Source organism: Staurois parvus, unplaced genomic scaffold (genome assembly GCF_062004578.1).
Source record: "Staurois parvus isolate SC_StPar_1 unplaced genomic scaffold, SC_StPar_1.0 ptg000192l, whole genome shotgun sequence".
Classification (NCBI taxonomy): domain Eukaryota; kingdom Metazoa; phylum Chordata; class Amphibia; order Anura; family Ranidae; genus Staurois; species Staurois parvus.
The window spans coordinates 2,798,289-2,814,329 of NW_028317988.1; the positions used below are offsets into that span (position 1 = coordinate 2,798,289).

Consider the following 16,041-nt stretch of genomic DNA (forward strand, 5'->3'; position numbering starts at 1 on the left):
ACGGCGTCACTGGACTCTTGAGCGGTGGAGACAGAAACAAGGGTCCCAAAGTTTATTAATCTTGTGTGGGCAGCCCCTATGTTGGACGATTCTTTTTCCTTTCAGTAAAAGAGCTTGTGTTTTTTCTTTTTTTTTTTTTTTTCTGATTCTGCAGTTTGTCTCCTTGACCTTGAAGCAGTTTGCAGACACAGTTGTAAATTTGACAAGCTAACTGTTGACTTTCAGATGGAAGCAATCTGGTGGCTGTAGATTTACACCCACACATTTACCCCCCCTCCCAAAAAAAAAAAAAAAAAAAGAGCCCACCCTGCCCCCACATATGAACATTTTGCACTCTAAACTGATGACCTGTAAGGGCTGTTCAAGGTTTAAAGTGTTGCCTATATAGAATTTTTTATGAAGTGTGTGTGTCTTTTATTTTTTTTTTTTTGGGAGAGGATGAAAGGTGCTGCAGAAAAGCCTTAGGGTGACCAGTCATAACTATACATGTGATATGACCGCTTGGGCAGTTTATTGGTTTCTTAACAAGTCTGCATTAAAGTGAAAATAATAAGAAAAATGGAAAATAAAGGTTACACTTACCTGATCTGTGCAATGATATTTCACAGAGCGGCCCCTCACTTCCTCTGGTTTTCCCCTGCCCCTCTTTATCTGCGTGCCCCCTTAGCCAACCATGTGCTGTAATGCACCCGTGCACATGTTCCCATTCTGGGCTGTGTACGTCCATAGCCACGCACAGCACCAGTAAGCCACGCCCCCGCTCCCTCCTCACACGAGTTTGACTGACAGCAGGAGGAACCTATGGCTCCCACAGCTATGTGTTTCCTGTGACACCAGGAAGTGGAGAAGTGGTGTTGCAGCCAGGACAGTGCTGGATCAGTGACAGGATTCTGATAAGTATCTTAGGATGATGGGAAGGTGGGGCTAGAACAGGAGTCAAACAAGCATACTTCTGAGCTCAGAACAGGGAAGCCTGCACCTCATGTATATATGTATATGGTGTGACATGACACTGTTTAGTAAACAATATTGTTACCTTCTCCTTGTAGGGATTTTGCAGCTGGAATCTGCAACAAAATTGGGGAAATGATTCAAGGTTTGTTCATGTTTTTTTTCTTTCTCTTCTATTGCTAATTAATCTTTCTATTTGAAAAACTATACATTTTGCTCCTTAAAGATGTACTCAACGGGAAATTGAGGCATGGGTCCAAGCAAACCATTAAATACACAGGAGAAATACATACATGGGAGCTGTTTTACCTGCCAAACAATGTATTTCTGCCCATTGCGCTGTACAGTAACTGCTGGAGGCTGATACCAGGTCAATTTTAAAACGTATATTATATTGATGTATTAATATATACATGTGTTGCATGAATTTTAGTCTTTGAGGTCTGCTTTAAACTTTGAGATGCATTTAAGGAACACAGCCTAGCTGCTCAGTATGTTTTTGTACTGGAATTGCTATAGTGCACCTGTCTACCCCAATTCCTTGTACCGGTAATCTGTTGATCTGGTAATACTGTTTGCTTGGCTACCGTTTTTATATAGGAGGGATATTCTTAAACATGCCCTCTGCAGACTTCTTGACTATCTCCCACATGCAGAAAACACTCAAAGTAAAAAATAATTCTAATGCTCATCCCAGGAAAGAGATGAAGCTACTTGGTTCAAGCTCCAGGATTTACATATCAATTGACCTTTTAGATTGCTCTCTAGAATCTAGTTGCGGGAAAGTGGTGAATTCAAATAAGTAAACACGATTTCAGCAAAACGGCTTTGTTTTCTTTGATAATTATTTTTCAGACTAACGCTGGCCATACACGGGTTGAAATTCAGCTGGTTCAGCAGGAACCGGACAAATTTTATTTCATGTATGGTTGTTCCCATTCATGAGAAATCCATCTGTCGATTGACTTTCAATGAACAGGCTTGTTGGAAAATTTCCTCTCGATCAGTGCATGTAGCCAATGGTCTGCAGTGCTGATCATTGTATTCTGATGGTGGGAGAGTCCTGCTGTTAGAGTACAAAGACAGGGTAGTTTCCCATCCTCCTTGAATGTGTGGATGAGGAAATTGGCTCATTTTTTTAGTTCAGCCAACTGAGTAATGTATGGCGAGCTATCAACAGCTGCATGTTTGTTTCAGGTTACTAATTCACTATATAGGGAAGTAAGGATGAGGGCGATGGCAAGGAACCTCCAATTCTTTCTGAGTCACCCACCTCTGAATCCGCATAATAGCCAGGCTAATATTTTTTTTCAGGAAGGGGTCCTTAATTGATTATTATGTTTCTCTCAAAAAAAATATTTTAAGCCCACTCACATGTACAAACATGCCTACACATTTTGCCCCATGGCATATAAAAAGCTGAATTCCAAGATCGTGACCTTTTTTTTGAAGCCTTAGCTCCATTTTCCCTGAGGTCAGGTCAAAATAAATGCATTCAAGTTTCCAGAATAATGGCTCCCTTTTTGATTGATAACCTGTTTTCTATCTTGTGACATCATCACTGGCTTATGTACAGTTTTGCTGCTTTCAACAGGAAAGAACTGCTTTAACTACTTTATAAAAGTGTTAGCTGATGGAGTTCAACTTCGATTTGTTGTTCCATCTAAATCCGCTAGTGTGACACTATCCTCTCCCCTGACTGACAATGCAGCTGTCCAGAGGTGTCTGTTTTGCTACATCATCCAAAATGCAAACACCCTATTGATGAGTACACATGATCTGAATATCGGCCATTTCAGCAGGAACCAGCGTACGTTCGGACGTACAGCTGCCTGTCCGACAGAATCCATTCAGACTATCTTTTTGTTTCAAAGTAACATGCTGGAAAACCAGCATCTGACTAGTAGCCGATCAGCACAAGAAGCCAATGGCTGTGAGTGCCGATCAGTGCGTTTTTTTTCTGCGGTGTTGGGGGAGCTGGCTTAGCCCCCCTGTCAGAACACAATAGCTCAGTGGTGGAGATTGCTGCACTAACATCGCATAGTTAGTATGGTGACCTCTCAATCCCGCTGGGTTGAACAAAAAAAAAATAAAACGTTTACCAGGCTTGAAACGGGGAGTATTACTGGCCAGATCAGCAGGTGATAGGAGGGGGAAAAAAACTTAAAAGCAAACGAATGCAACCATCAAAGCCAACGATTGGTAAGTTGCAGTATATTACATTTTTGTTTTCAGGTTTAATATTGCTTTAAGTAGTGATGCACTGATGTATCAGCTGACAACAGAGTTATCGGTGTTTTGCCAATTGGGAGAAAAAAAAGTGCCAATACTGATAACTGACTTCAGTGCAAAAAGTGTGTTACTTTCAATAAAAGTTATTTTATGTCACTGGATTGTATTTTTTTAAATTCATATTCATTTAAATGTATTATTAATTAAATCGAATATAATACAATTATATATAAACAATACATATATTTTTAAACAACTGTCTGTTTTTGGTTTCAGAGTGCATCCTGAATTTTCTGTTTCAGTCCAGAATTTTCCTTTCATTGCATCACTAGCTTTAAGTTTGTTAGACTGTAGATATCCTTTAATCTCACATGTTGTCTTGTTTCTGTACTTCTTGTAGGCTTGGCTACCCCAGTGGACTTAAAGCTTAAACTCATTCCGATACTCCAGCACATGCACCATGACGCCATTTTGGCATCCAACAGCCGGCAGCTTCTACAGCAATTGGTGACGTCATATCCATCTACAAAGATGGTGATTGTCACTCTGCACACCTTTACGCTGTTGGCTGCATCTTCACTGGTTGACATTCCAAAACAGGTATAGTGATTGGTTGTACTGATCTTTTAATGGCTGAGGTAAGGTAGCATTACTTTTGTGTTTGGTGTAAAGAAATTTACGAAGCACTTTAAGATGTGAAATATTCCTGCCACTTTCTCTCTCACACTTGGTTACTTGCTAGTCTGCTGGATTCCACAGATACACCAACCTATTTGGAGCAGAGGGACTGTGACATGATCTTTCATAAGGCAGAAAGAAACCGCAAGTGTGCTTTTGATTTAAAAGAGACCAGCATAAAAGTTATCATTTTACAGAAGCATTGGCAGTCTAAATGTATTTCTCTCTGCGCAGTTTTTCTTTTAAAATAAAGGGATGCCATGTGCATCTTGTCGCTATGGGGGAGATTTTCTAAAACTGGAGCGCTCAGTGCAGCTGTGCATGGTAGAGAATCCACTTCTAACTTCAGCTTGTTCAGTTAAGCTTTGATAAGAAAACCTGGAAGCTCATTGGTTTCTATGCAGAGCTTCACCAGATTTTACACTCTCCAGTTTGAGTAAATAACCCCCAATGTGTATTTATACCATGCCTTTTAAGTGAGTAAGCATCTTTGTTTAGATGTGTATCAGAGTGGGGCTGAATTAAGAGTGTGGACAAAGTTTGTTGCATTTGTGCATTTGCTTTTGCTCTCCTGTGACCCAGAATCTGCTGACGGCAGGCTAAAGTTCACTGTCTGCTGATGTCACAGTTCAGCTCCAGTCTCTGAGGAGATCATGACAATGTCTGGATCCATCCAAACTCCTGAGCAGCAGCTGGCACAGCCTCTCAATGCACTGCTGAGAGCCTGAGCCAGCCGCTCCACAGTCTGGTGCTCCTGTGGGCACTGGAGGGACAGAGCTCGGAGTGGTGATGGACAGTCAGTGTTCAGAGCAGACCCAAGAACTGAGCGTTCAGCAATTGCTCAGTTCTTAGACTTAGAGGTGGCTGTGGACAGCTGCAGTAGGTACGTCAGTATGTCTTTTTTTTTTTTTACATTTCCTGCACTTCTTTAAACTTTTTTATCGTTTTTTTTTTGTGTTGCCTCCACATTCCCCGTACCCAATACAGCTAACTGCTATGTTTCTACAGATTCAGCTTTTGCTGCAGTACCTGAAAAATGATCCCAGAAAAGCTGTGAAGAGACTTGCTATTCAAGACCTGAAATTCCTTGCCAACAAAACTCCCCATACCTGGAGCAGAGACAATGTTCAGGTTTGTAATCCTTATTTTTCTTTATTTATTGGCAAATTAACTGCTTCCCTGCTGCTCTCTAGTAGAACTACTGCTGTAGGCTCTGCAGAATCGTATATGAATATGTGATGTGCATTTCCAGATAGGGGTTGCATGTGCGCCACCCTATGGGCACCGCCGGCGATTGCCATGTGGAACTGACAGGGGAGAGACCTATGTGTAAACACAGGTCTCTCTCCTGCCAGCAAGGACATGCTGGTGTGTATTACTCTGCACAGCAGAGAAATACACAGCAACATGTCTCCCTAGTATAACACACAGCACATTATGTAAAACAGCACACAGTTAACCCTTTGTTTGCCCCAGATGTTAACCCCTACCTGCCCAGTGCCATTAGTACAGTGTCAGTGCTTTTTATTAGCACTGATCACTGTATTCGTGTCATTGGGATGTCCGTGGCAGTTAGTCCCCCCCAGTGTCAGAATGCCCGCAACAGTCCCACTATAAGTCGCTGATCGCTGCCATTACTAGTATAAAAAATATACATAAATAGAAACTCGTGTGTGTGTGTGTGTGTGTGTGTGTACATAGTGCCATTCGTAAATGCTTTGCTTTACTTTCATGTAAACCGATTAATTTACATGTATTTGGATTTTTTTTTTTTTACGCAAAGACGTAGCAGGATACATTTTGGCCTAAATTTATGAAGAAATTTTATTTTTTTTTTTTCTGTTTACTGGATATTTTTTATAGCAAAAATTAAAAAAAAAAAAAAACGCACTGTATCGCAAAAAATGGCCTGGTCAGGAAGGGGGGTAAATCCTGTAGAGGGCAAGTGGTTAAGAAGAAGCATAATCAAAGATTAAGTTAGGGCTGTTGCATACAGCTGTTAAACTGCACCCCTCTCAACTACCCACTACGTATAGCAGTAGTGAACAATTGATATAGGGGCCTTCAAGTGCTGACATCAGCAAAGGGCCGTATATAATATCAAGTAAATGTAGTTGTACAGAAAGCTGCCAGAGACCACAGACAAGCAACAGGAGATGCCCAAAAACTGCAGGCATGCTGCAAGAGATGGTAAGACGCTGCAAACGTGGTATAGTACTTGTTGCTTCAGGAGACAGTTATTGACTGGAGACACATTAAAGAGGAACGTCAGGCTCCCCCTTTTTTTTTTTTTTTTGCCCCCTGCTTACCTTTTACTGTCTCCTGCACAGTAAGTATACTCTCCTAGCCAGCGGATCCAGCATTGAGCTGCTGCGATCCTCCTCTCTGCAGCCACTGCACAAGTCTGGCACCAACATGCTGCTTGTGACAGCTACTAGTTCTTGCAGCTGCAGACACTGCTAGGCCCGCCCCCTCCTCTTACTGAATGAGACTATAGGTAATGCATCCCAGGAGGCATTGGGGGACACCGCATCATTCACCTAAGCTAATTCTGGAAGTTGGGGGAGTGGAGGGGTGATTGGACTGAGTTTTTCAAGCAACAAAAAACAAACAAAAACTTACCCGACTTCAGTTCTGTGGGGGTGGGCCGAGAAGGAGAGTGCTGGAGACATGCTACATTTTTCCACACTGCACCGCACATCACACCAGCATTCTGGTATGAACTGGGCACATAGAAAACAACTATTGTCTATATGCTTTAGTGCTGACCTGCATTTATCCAGTACGGGGGGGGGGGGGGGAAAGCATATTGCTGCACACAGTGTGAAATTGTCCCTTATTGTCAGAAATATTGTTTAATGCATTTTTGTACTTGTAACCATGCAGCTTGACCAGTATGAAGATATGCTTTGTTACCCTGTATGGCGCACTCTTAAAGCGTCATGTGAAGAAAAATCATATTTTTCTCAGCTATATCCAATTAAAGAAGATAAAAAAAAAAATGAGAGAAAAGGGATGGGGCAGTACAAGAAAAGTAAGATGGCATTGAAAAAATGAACAGAATAGTTTAAATAATGGAAACCAGTGTAAAGAATATTTTTTTTCTTCACTGCCTTTTGTAAGCACCAAAACACACAATGCTGTTCGCAGGATCCCTGTGGACAGCATAGGTTCCAAAGAGCCACATGTGATGGGTTAGGGAGTCTCACTGTTGCTTTCCAGCTGAAAACCAGGGACTAAGAAGCCCAGAATCTCAGTGGAGCGCAGGACCAAACCGGAAGTAACATCAGTTGTTGCTGCACCACAAAAGGGGTGGGGCTACATGTTTCACAGCCACCTAAGCTCCTTTCTCAAGCCTGTAGAACCTATTGTGAAGGGGGCTTTTAGTATTTAACCTGGACTACATTTCCCAGCATTCACAAGGTTACATAGTTAGTCCGGCTGAAAAAAGACAAAAAGGTGATAAAGGAACTACTACTGGATGTGGCTTAATACTGAGAAGTTACATGAAACGCAACAACAAATATCTGCTAAAATAGGAATATTCTAGTAATGAATAATTGAGTGTAAGAATGCAAATATAATGAAGAATAATAAAAACCAGTATACAAGGTGTTCATTTAGTTGCTGCTTGGGATCGCAACCAAGATAGAGTACAATAAACTATACAGATTTATCTGCTGCCAGCAAAGTTTAAAAGTGACCACATTAATAGAAAAGTTAAAACATTTAAAAAAAATTAAAGTAAAATAACAAGCCATTATCCTACATTGAAAAGGACTTTAACATGAAAACTTAGATGTGTGCACAGTACCCAAAAAGGACCACCAGGTGGAGCCTGATCGCTCTTGGCACAGCTAAGCAATAAAAAAAAAGTGTGTAATATTAAAAAAAAAAAAAATTAATTATATATATATATCTATATCTCACACACTCACTACATTCCTAAAGTATTCAGACCCCCATCACTTTTTTCAGTTTTGTTATGTTGCTACCTGATACTACATTTGTTTAAATTTTTTTTTTTTTTATTTCTCATTAGTCTACACTCGGTACCCCATAATGACAGAGTAAGAACAGAATTTTAGAAATGTCTGAACTTATTATTAAGAAAAAAAATTTAAATATTACATGTACTTCAATATTCAGACCCTTTTACACATTACTTTAAGCACCTTTTGGCAGCAATTACAGCCTCGAGTATTTTTGGGTGTGATGCAACAAGCTTGACACACCTGGCATGGGGGATTTTCTGCCCTTCTTTACAAATCCTTTCAAGCTCAGTCAGGTTGGATGGGGACTGTTGGTGACAGCCATGTTCAGGTCTCTCTAGAGATGTTCATTAGGGTTAAAGTCAGGGCTCTGGTTGGGCCACTCTGGGATATTCACTGATTTGTATCTAAGCCACTTCTGTGTTGGCCGTGTGCTTAGGATCCTTGTCATGCTGGAAAGTGAGCCTTCAATCCTGAACACTGTGGAACAGGTATTCATTGAAGATATCTCTGCACTTTACTCCTTTTCAGCTTTCCCTCAACTCTGACCAATCTCCCAGTCCCTACTCTAAAACACACCCCCACAGCATGATGCTGCCACCACCATTATTCACTTTCGGGAAGGTATTGGGCAGGTGATGAGCAGGGTCTGGTTTCCTACAAACAGTTCAATCTTGGTTTCATCAGGCCAGAAAATCTTGTTCCTCACAGTCTTTCAGGTCCTTTTTTGAAAACGCCCAGTGGGCTTTTATTTGTCTTGCATTGTGGAGAGGCTTCCATCTAGCCATTCTGCCATAAAGCCCCGATTGGTGGAGGGCTGCAGTGACAGTTGTCCTGGAACTTTGTATCATCTCCACAAAGGATCTCTGTATCTCAGTCAGAATGACCATTGGGTTCTTTGTCACCTCTCTTACTAAAGCCTTTCTCCCCCGATTGCTCAGTTTGGCAGGGCAACCTGCTCTTGGAAGAGTCCTGTTGTGCCAAACGTCTTCCATTTGAGAATTGTGGAGGCCACTGTGCTCTTGAGGACCTTCAGTGCAGCAGAAATATTTTTTATAGCTGTCCCCAGATCTGTGCCTTGCAATAATCCTGTGCCTGAGCTCTGCAGGCAATCCCTTGACCTCATGGCTTTTGTTCTGATACAGTATGCACTGTCAACTCTGAGGCCTTTTAGAGAGAGGTATTTGCCTTTCCAACTCATGTCCAATCAATTTAATTTACCACAGGTGGACTCCAGTCAAGGTGTAGAAACATCTCAGCAACTATCAAGAGAAATGGGAGGAACCTGAGCTACACTATTCTGTTTTCACTTTGTCATTATGGGGTACTGAGTGTAGGTTAATGAGAAAAAAAAATAATAATTGAACCACTTGCCTACCGGCCACTTTCACCCCCTTCCTGCCCAGGCCAATTTTCAGCTCTCAGCGCTGTTGCACTTTGACAATTGCGCGGTCATGCAACACTGTACCCATATGAAATTTTTGTCTTTTTTTTTTTTTTGGTATTTAATCGCCACTGGTTTTTTTATTTTGATAAACCAAAAACAACTGAAAATTTTGGGGGAAAAAAAGTTTTTTTTTTCTTAGTTTCTGTTATAAAATTTTGTAAATTAGTAATTTTTCTCCTTCACTGATGTGCGCGAATGAGGCGGCAATGATAGGCTGCACTGATGAGGAGGCACTGGTAGGGGGCATTGACAGGCATCACTGGTTGGCATTCACAGGCATCACTGATGGGGACTGTTAGGTGGCACTGATTGGCAGCACGCATAGGCGGCCTTGATAGTTGGCACTGAAAGGCAGCTCAGATGGGCACTGATATGTGGCATTGATGTGCACTGATGGGCACTGACAGATGGCATTGATGGGAAATGACAGGTGGCATTTATGTACATTGACAGGTGGCACTGATTGGTCTACACTGATCATCAGAGAACTGATCATCATTGCCCTGATGATCAGCGTAGATGTCCCCTCTGAGGAATGCCAATTACCAGCTCTCCTCTCCTCATGAGCTGTCAGCGTGACAGCTCTTGAAGAGAGAAATTCTGATAACCTGCATTTCCTTATTTACATGTGATCAGTTGTGATTGGACACAGCTGATCACATGACGGAACCGACATGACAGGCTCTTTCCGCTGATACGCTGTGTCCCAGGGACACAGCACACTACCAATCGCCGCGCTGCGCGCCCCCCAGTGGTAGGGCGTCATATGACTTCCTCCCAGAACGAGATAACCGCCTTGCGCCCATCATTTCCTTATACAACTTGCAGCAGATGAGCAAATTAATGTGGTGTTTTTTGTTTTGTTTTGTTTTTTTTCCCCCAGGTCCTGTGTGAGTGTGCTCTGCAAACCCCATATGACAGTCTGAAGCTGGGCATGGTCTCCGTTCTGTCTACTCTGTCTGGGAGCATTTGCATTAAGCAATACTTGAACACAACACAAGGTACAATCTTCTCATCAAGATTACAAGACTGTATAATGATGATATTGCAGTTTCTGGGGTGTGCACAGGAGGAGTACAAATAATAATGGGACAACATATATAAAGTGAAAGATGATTATTAAAGCTTCAGTTTAGCTAATCAAATCATATAGGATCAACAACAAGGTGAATCTTCATCTTGTTGCAGATCCTATATGATTTTACTGGTTCAGGGGATGGAAACCGCAGGAGTTGCATGGTGAGATACATACTCCCTTTGGAATATGCTATGAGGGTTGCAGCACCTATGTTCTGTATGTGTGATTAGGTTTTTAGCAAAATTTTAAAAGAAATTATTTACAGTTTTAGTCACATCTTACTTCTGATGAAGTATGTACCACATTGTGCAGGCAGCTGGATCCTGGAGAAAATCTGCACTGTGAGAGTGCCTGTCCTCTTCCTGTTTTTGAACTTCTGGTGATGCACTGTTTAACAACTTTGAGAAATGATTTCATTGATTACACTACTTGTAACACGTTCTGTCAATGGCGGAGAAAATCCTGTGACTTACCAGACTCTCCCTATTTACAGATCTTGTTGCAAGCAAATCATTGTAAAGATGTTTTCACTGGAAGGGGAGGAAGGTGGGGAGCTGTCCCCACTGCACCATCAGTACCGATGTCCTGCCTGAAGACCCAAAGCTGTTAAGTTTTGCAGCATTGGAAGTTCAAAGGCTGGAAGATGATGGGCATCTGTGCAGTGAAGATTTCCCCAGGATCTTGCACAGTGTTTACAGGTAAGTGATCTGACTTTGATGCCAGGACAAGATATATCAAGATCTGAGGGGATATGAGGCGCTATCCCCCACTCCTCACTGCTCCATTCGGAGCAGGCCCATTTATTCTTTTTCACTAAGTTATAAATAATATGAAAACAATTAACACTTAACACAGAACTGGTCTGTGAATAGCCCCCCCTTATGCCCTGAGAATTATGATTTTGTAAAAAAAACAACCAGAGACTCAATAGTGCTGATAATTTGTCTTCTTTTTTTTTTGCTTAATAATCATATAAATGTATTTAGTGATTGTGACCGTTATTGTGCACCTTCATTTCTGAAATCCCCTTACTTTGCTGTAAATGGATGCCATAAGACATGGAAGGTATGTTTCCCTCTCTTCATGAAGAGATATTTTCCCTTGTGTATGAAAATCATATAGCTGTATAGGTAATCCTGCATTGCCTGATTACACACATCTAGTGCCTCACTTGTTACTGTGTGACGCTGTACACCAGCCTTTCTCAACCAGGGTTCCATGTAACTCTGGGGTTCAGAGGTCGCTAACGGGGTTCCTTGAGCAATGAGCAATTTCTGCCTCTCAGATAAGTAACCATGACATCATTGATCATTTTATCTATTCATAAGGGCAGCATTCTCCCCAAAGCCATCGGGTGCCTTCTTCCCAATGACTATCATTCTGATAAAGTATTTATTAGCAGAAAGTGATTTAAAGAGTTCCTCCTTATCAAAAAAGGTTGATAAAACAAGATTGTTATATCTTGCTATGGACTATGCTAGCCTTTAAGTTTTTACAGATGAATGGACAACCTACAATACCAGCCCAGCAAATGAAATGTAGTTACATACATGTGATGGATGTTCCTGGCTAATAATTACCTTAGCCAATAATTTCATCTCTTCTAGGGGCCACATCTGGTACCGCCAGGTACATTGATCTGATAAAGTTGGCACAGGAGTGCAGTTACCACAGTAACCGCAGCATTGCTGCACATGGAGTGACCATTCTCACCAATATTGTTTCATCTTGTCAAGATATAGGTAAGATTACAACTTTGTTTAAAATGAACCTATAGTATTGTTTTTTAAGCTTTTACATACTATATGTGTGAAAATGTTAATGTATGTAATCATAGACTGTGTTTTAAGCTGTCCTGTTGCAGCAGAGCTCAGAGATGGGGGAGAAGCATCACAAGGTGCCGATCAGGTTTGATGCATTGCAGGGAGCATGCTAATATGAGGGGAGAGCAGATTGACAGAGATACGCTGATCTGTGTGCTGCATTTTTTTTTAACTGTCCAATTGCAAAGTTTGGGTGCGGAGGAAACTTATGAGTGTTAATAGACTGCAGGAACGTCTGGTATCTTATCCTGCCAGACAGGACAGAGCTGTGTAAATCTCAGAGCTGGATAGACAAATACAAATCTTTGGCAGATAAAACTGTTCTAATATATGTATTTTGTCTGTGTATTTAGCCCTTTGCCTGGGATGCAGCATTACTGTTTCAAAAATCTTTCCTAGAATGGCTTTTGATAACATTTATTGATAGCTGCGACTAGATGTGTTTGTTGAATATGTAGGCTATCTTCCTGATCTTTTCATCTTCCTGATGATCCTTTTATCAGGCTTTTGTACTTGGGCCGAGGCTGATTTTTAAAGAAAACAAACTAAAATTCAAAATACTAACAACCTAAAAAGACATCAACAACTCTGCCCCCCAGCTACATCACCAACCTCTGCTCAAAATCTCAACCAAACCTCTCTTTGGTCCTCCAAGACCTTCTGCTCTGTAGTTCCCGTGTCACCTCCTCCCATGCTTGCCTCCAGGACTTCTCCCGAGCTTCTCTCATCCTATAGAACTCTCTACCTCAATCTGTCCGACTATCTCCTGACCTATCCATCTTTAGACGATCCCTGAAAACCCTTCTCTTTAAAGAAGCCTATCCTGCTTCTAACTAATAAACTGTGTTTTTACTTTCTCCATCAGCTCATCTCCCAACAGCTATTACACTTTGTATCACTCAACCTTCCCTCTTAGATTGTAAGCTTTAACGAGCCGGGCTCTCTGATTCCTCTTGTACCGAATTGTACACGCGTTCTCTACCCGGACTGCAAAATCACGTGTATATATATATATATATATATATATATATATATATATATATATATATATATATATATGTGATTCTGCGCACAGGTGTCGCCCTGTAGCAGTATATCTACTGTAGGTCAGTCCTTAAGCGGTTAAACCATTAAACAAAATCTGTTTGGGGTTCCGATAGAGATCCTTTGTAAGAATTTCCTGCTGTGTCCACACCAGAGAACCTTTTGAATTTTTTTTTTGTTTTGGTAACTATATAGAAATTGAAAGATCATATCCCAAGAGAGGACACAGTCTCTAAAAAAAAAAAAAAAAAAAACAAACAAAATAAAAACCTACACACACTCTAGTCTGTACCACAATGTTGTCCATTGTTTGTCATGATGGAGGGTTCATGGCCCACGGACACACTGTAACAATCCAAAGTCCGAGAAAGCCCATCACTTTAATATGCTCTGTTTTTGGGCAAGTGTTGCTTCCTTGGCATTGTGTTTGGAACCCTGAAGCCAGCATATGGGTTTATGAGCAGATGGAATGGTCTCGAGATAGATATATTATACACACACTCTTGTGGTTCACATTATGTGGTTGTTACTGTGTCTCATCGCCATTATTATTAAACAAAATGTATATAGCATCAACAGTTTATGCAGTGCTTTACAATATAAAGGGGACAGAAGAATTACAATACAATTCAGTACAGAAGGAATTGGAGGGCCCTGCTCATGGAGCTTACAATCTAAAGGAAGGGGGAGGTGGTACAAAAGGTAATAGCTACAGGGGATGATCTGATGGAGGTGACTCAAGTACAGTTCTTAGGTGGAGGGAGGGGTAGGCTTTCCTGAATAAATGAGTTTTCAAGGATTTTCTATAGGCGGACAGGGTATGAGCTAACCGGACATACTGGGGCAGGGAGTTCCAGAGGATTGGAGAGGCTCTGGAGAAGTCCTGGAGGCACGCGTGGGAGGAGGTAACAAGGGAACTGGAGAGCAGGAGGTCTTGGAAAGAGATGAGAGAGGACGGCTTGGGCGACATCTGCAGATGAGGTTGGTGATGTAGCTGGGGGCGATGTTGTGGATGGCCTTGTATGTTGTGGTTAGTATTTTGAAGTTTATAGCTAGTGGAAGCCAGTGAAGAGATTGGCAGAGAGGGGCAGCAGTCACGGATCGGTTAGTAAGGTGTATTAGTCTAGCAGCAGCATTCATAATAGACTGAAGGGGGGGATAGCCTGTGTAGAGGTAGGCCAGTAAGGAGAGAGTTGCAGTAGTCAAGGCGGGAAATAACCGAAGAGTGAATAAGTTGTTTTGTGGTGTTAGTTAGGATGGGGTGAATTCTGAAAATGTTGTTGAGGTTGAGGCGACAAGATTTAGCTAGTGATTGGGTGTGGGGACTGAGGGAGAGGTCAGAGTCTAGGATTACACCTAGCACCCTAGCATGTGGGAAGAGACCAGTGGTTGTGCCGTTGATTTCAATGGTAAAGTCATAGGGAGGGGATCCAGGAGGAGGAAATATTACAAGCTCAGTTTTAGAAAGTTTGAGGAAGTGGTGTGACATCCATATGGATATGTCGCTCAGTAAATTTGTGATACGCAAGGAGATTGAGGGAGCCAGTTGAGCAGTTGAGAGATCGATCTTGGGTGTAAAGAAATTGAGGAGAGAGAGCTTTATTGCAAAGAAGGAGATTGGTATGGGCATGTTGGAGGGTAGGGAGAGGAGAAGAAAGCGGCTGAGGGAGAGAGAAAAGATAAAAGGGAACTTCTAGACAACTTGGCCTAGAGCACTACTGCTTGTACTTGCTTTTGTAAAAGTGCCATGTTGAAAGCAAAAAACTGGCACTTTGCACAGAAAGTGGCAAGCCTGACCTCGCAAGCCGTCCTAACAGTTGAACTAAATCAATACTGACATAGTATTGGGGGAGGTTAAGCAATTTTGATAAATTTAAAAGCTAATAAAACAGACACATGGTGAACGTGGAAGTTTGCTGCCCTAAACAGATTGCAAAGCAGGATGGAGACAGCAATATAAGGATAGGTGTTTGATCTTGGTCAAAGCACCATGAAAAGTAAGTGTAACTCAATACAAACCAGTATAAACAGCAGTTTGAAAAGTCTTAGCAAGGTTAATGTGGATTTCAGCCATGCAAAGTATCCCAGTGTTTCAGAGAAGAGTGGAGTCAGTTACCAATGGTTACAGCAAAGCAGGTGTGGATGGCACATGGCAAAGAGGGCCTGTATGTCTCAGAAATGTTGGTTTTTATGGAAATTTAGGAAACTCTTTTGCTACTTGATTTTTCGGACAAGTACTTGGCTCTTTGCTACTCGGTTTCCTAACATTTCTCAAACACAAAATGTTTTGTCTCTAGTTGAGCTATACGTTTTATGATGTAATGATCATATCAGAAAAAAACGTTGACGTGTTCTTTATTTTCTCTTCATAAACCAGATCAGCTGTCTCTGGAGAAGGATGCTATGTATGGTCTGGAATCTCTGCTTGTTCTGTGCAGTCAGGATAACAGCGCAGGTGCTCAGCACACACTAAAGGTATGTGATGTCCACTTTTATTTTATAGGGAAACTATAATGGTTTTAAGTCCGTTGTTTATTCATGCAGAATATCTTTATTTTATAAATAAACATTTATTACAGAGTTTACACATGACCCTCTGTTTTGTAATGCATGCTGGGTTTTGTATTTAAAAAAAAAAAAAAAAAGACACAGCTTTCCTTGGTATGAATTCAATAGTTGGATGATGGGACCAGGGGAGGCAGAGAGGAGGTGTTGCTGCAGGCTGCACAGAGAGGGGCAGGATCTGTAGGAGGTCTGTCTTCAGACTGCTGAGATGGGGGAGGGGTGTTTGAGGAT

At 41.6% G+C, this 16,041-nt stretch overlaps 1 protein-coding gene across 1 annotated transcript in view; it reads left to right on the forward strand.

Moving 5' to 3' along the window:
- The window catches only part of INTS7 (integrator complex subunit 7), a 91,863-nt gene that overhangs the window by 22,568 nt on the left and 53,254 nt on the right, over positions 1-16,041 (forward strand). Inside the window, exons 5-10 of the mRNA XM_089677796.1 lie at positions 1,050-1,096; positions 3,584-3,783; positions 4,870-4,992; positions 10,184-10,301; positions 11,986-12,120; positions 15,623-15,720. Of these exons, the coding sequence (XP_089533922.1) occupies positions 1,050-1,096; positions 3,584-3,783; positions 4,870-4,992; positions 10,184-10,301; positions 11,986-12,120; positions 15,623-15,720 (721 nt within the window). The remainder of the gene's footprint in view (positions 1-1,049; positions 1,097-3,583; positions 3,784-4,869; positions 4,993-10,183; positions 10,302-11,985; positions 12,121-15,622; positions 15,721-16,041) is intronic.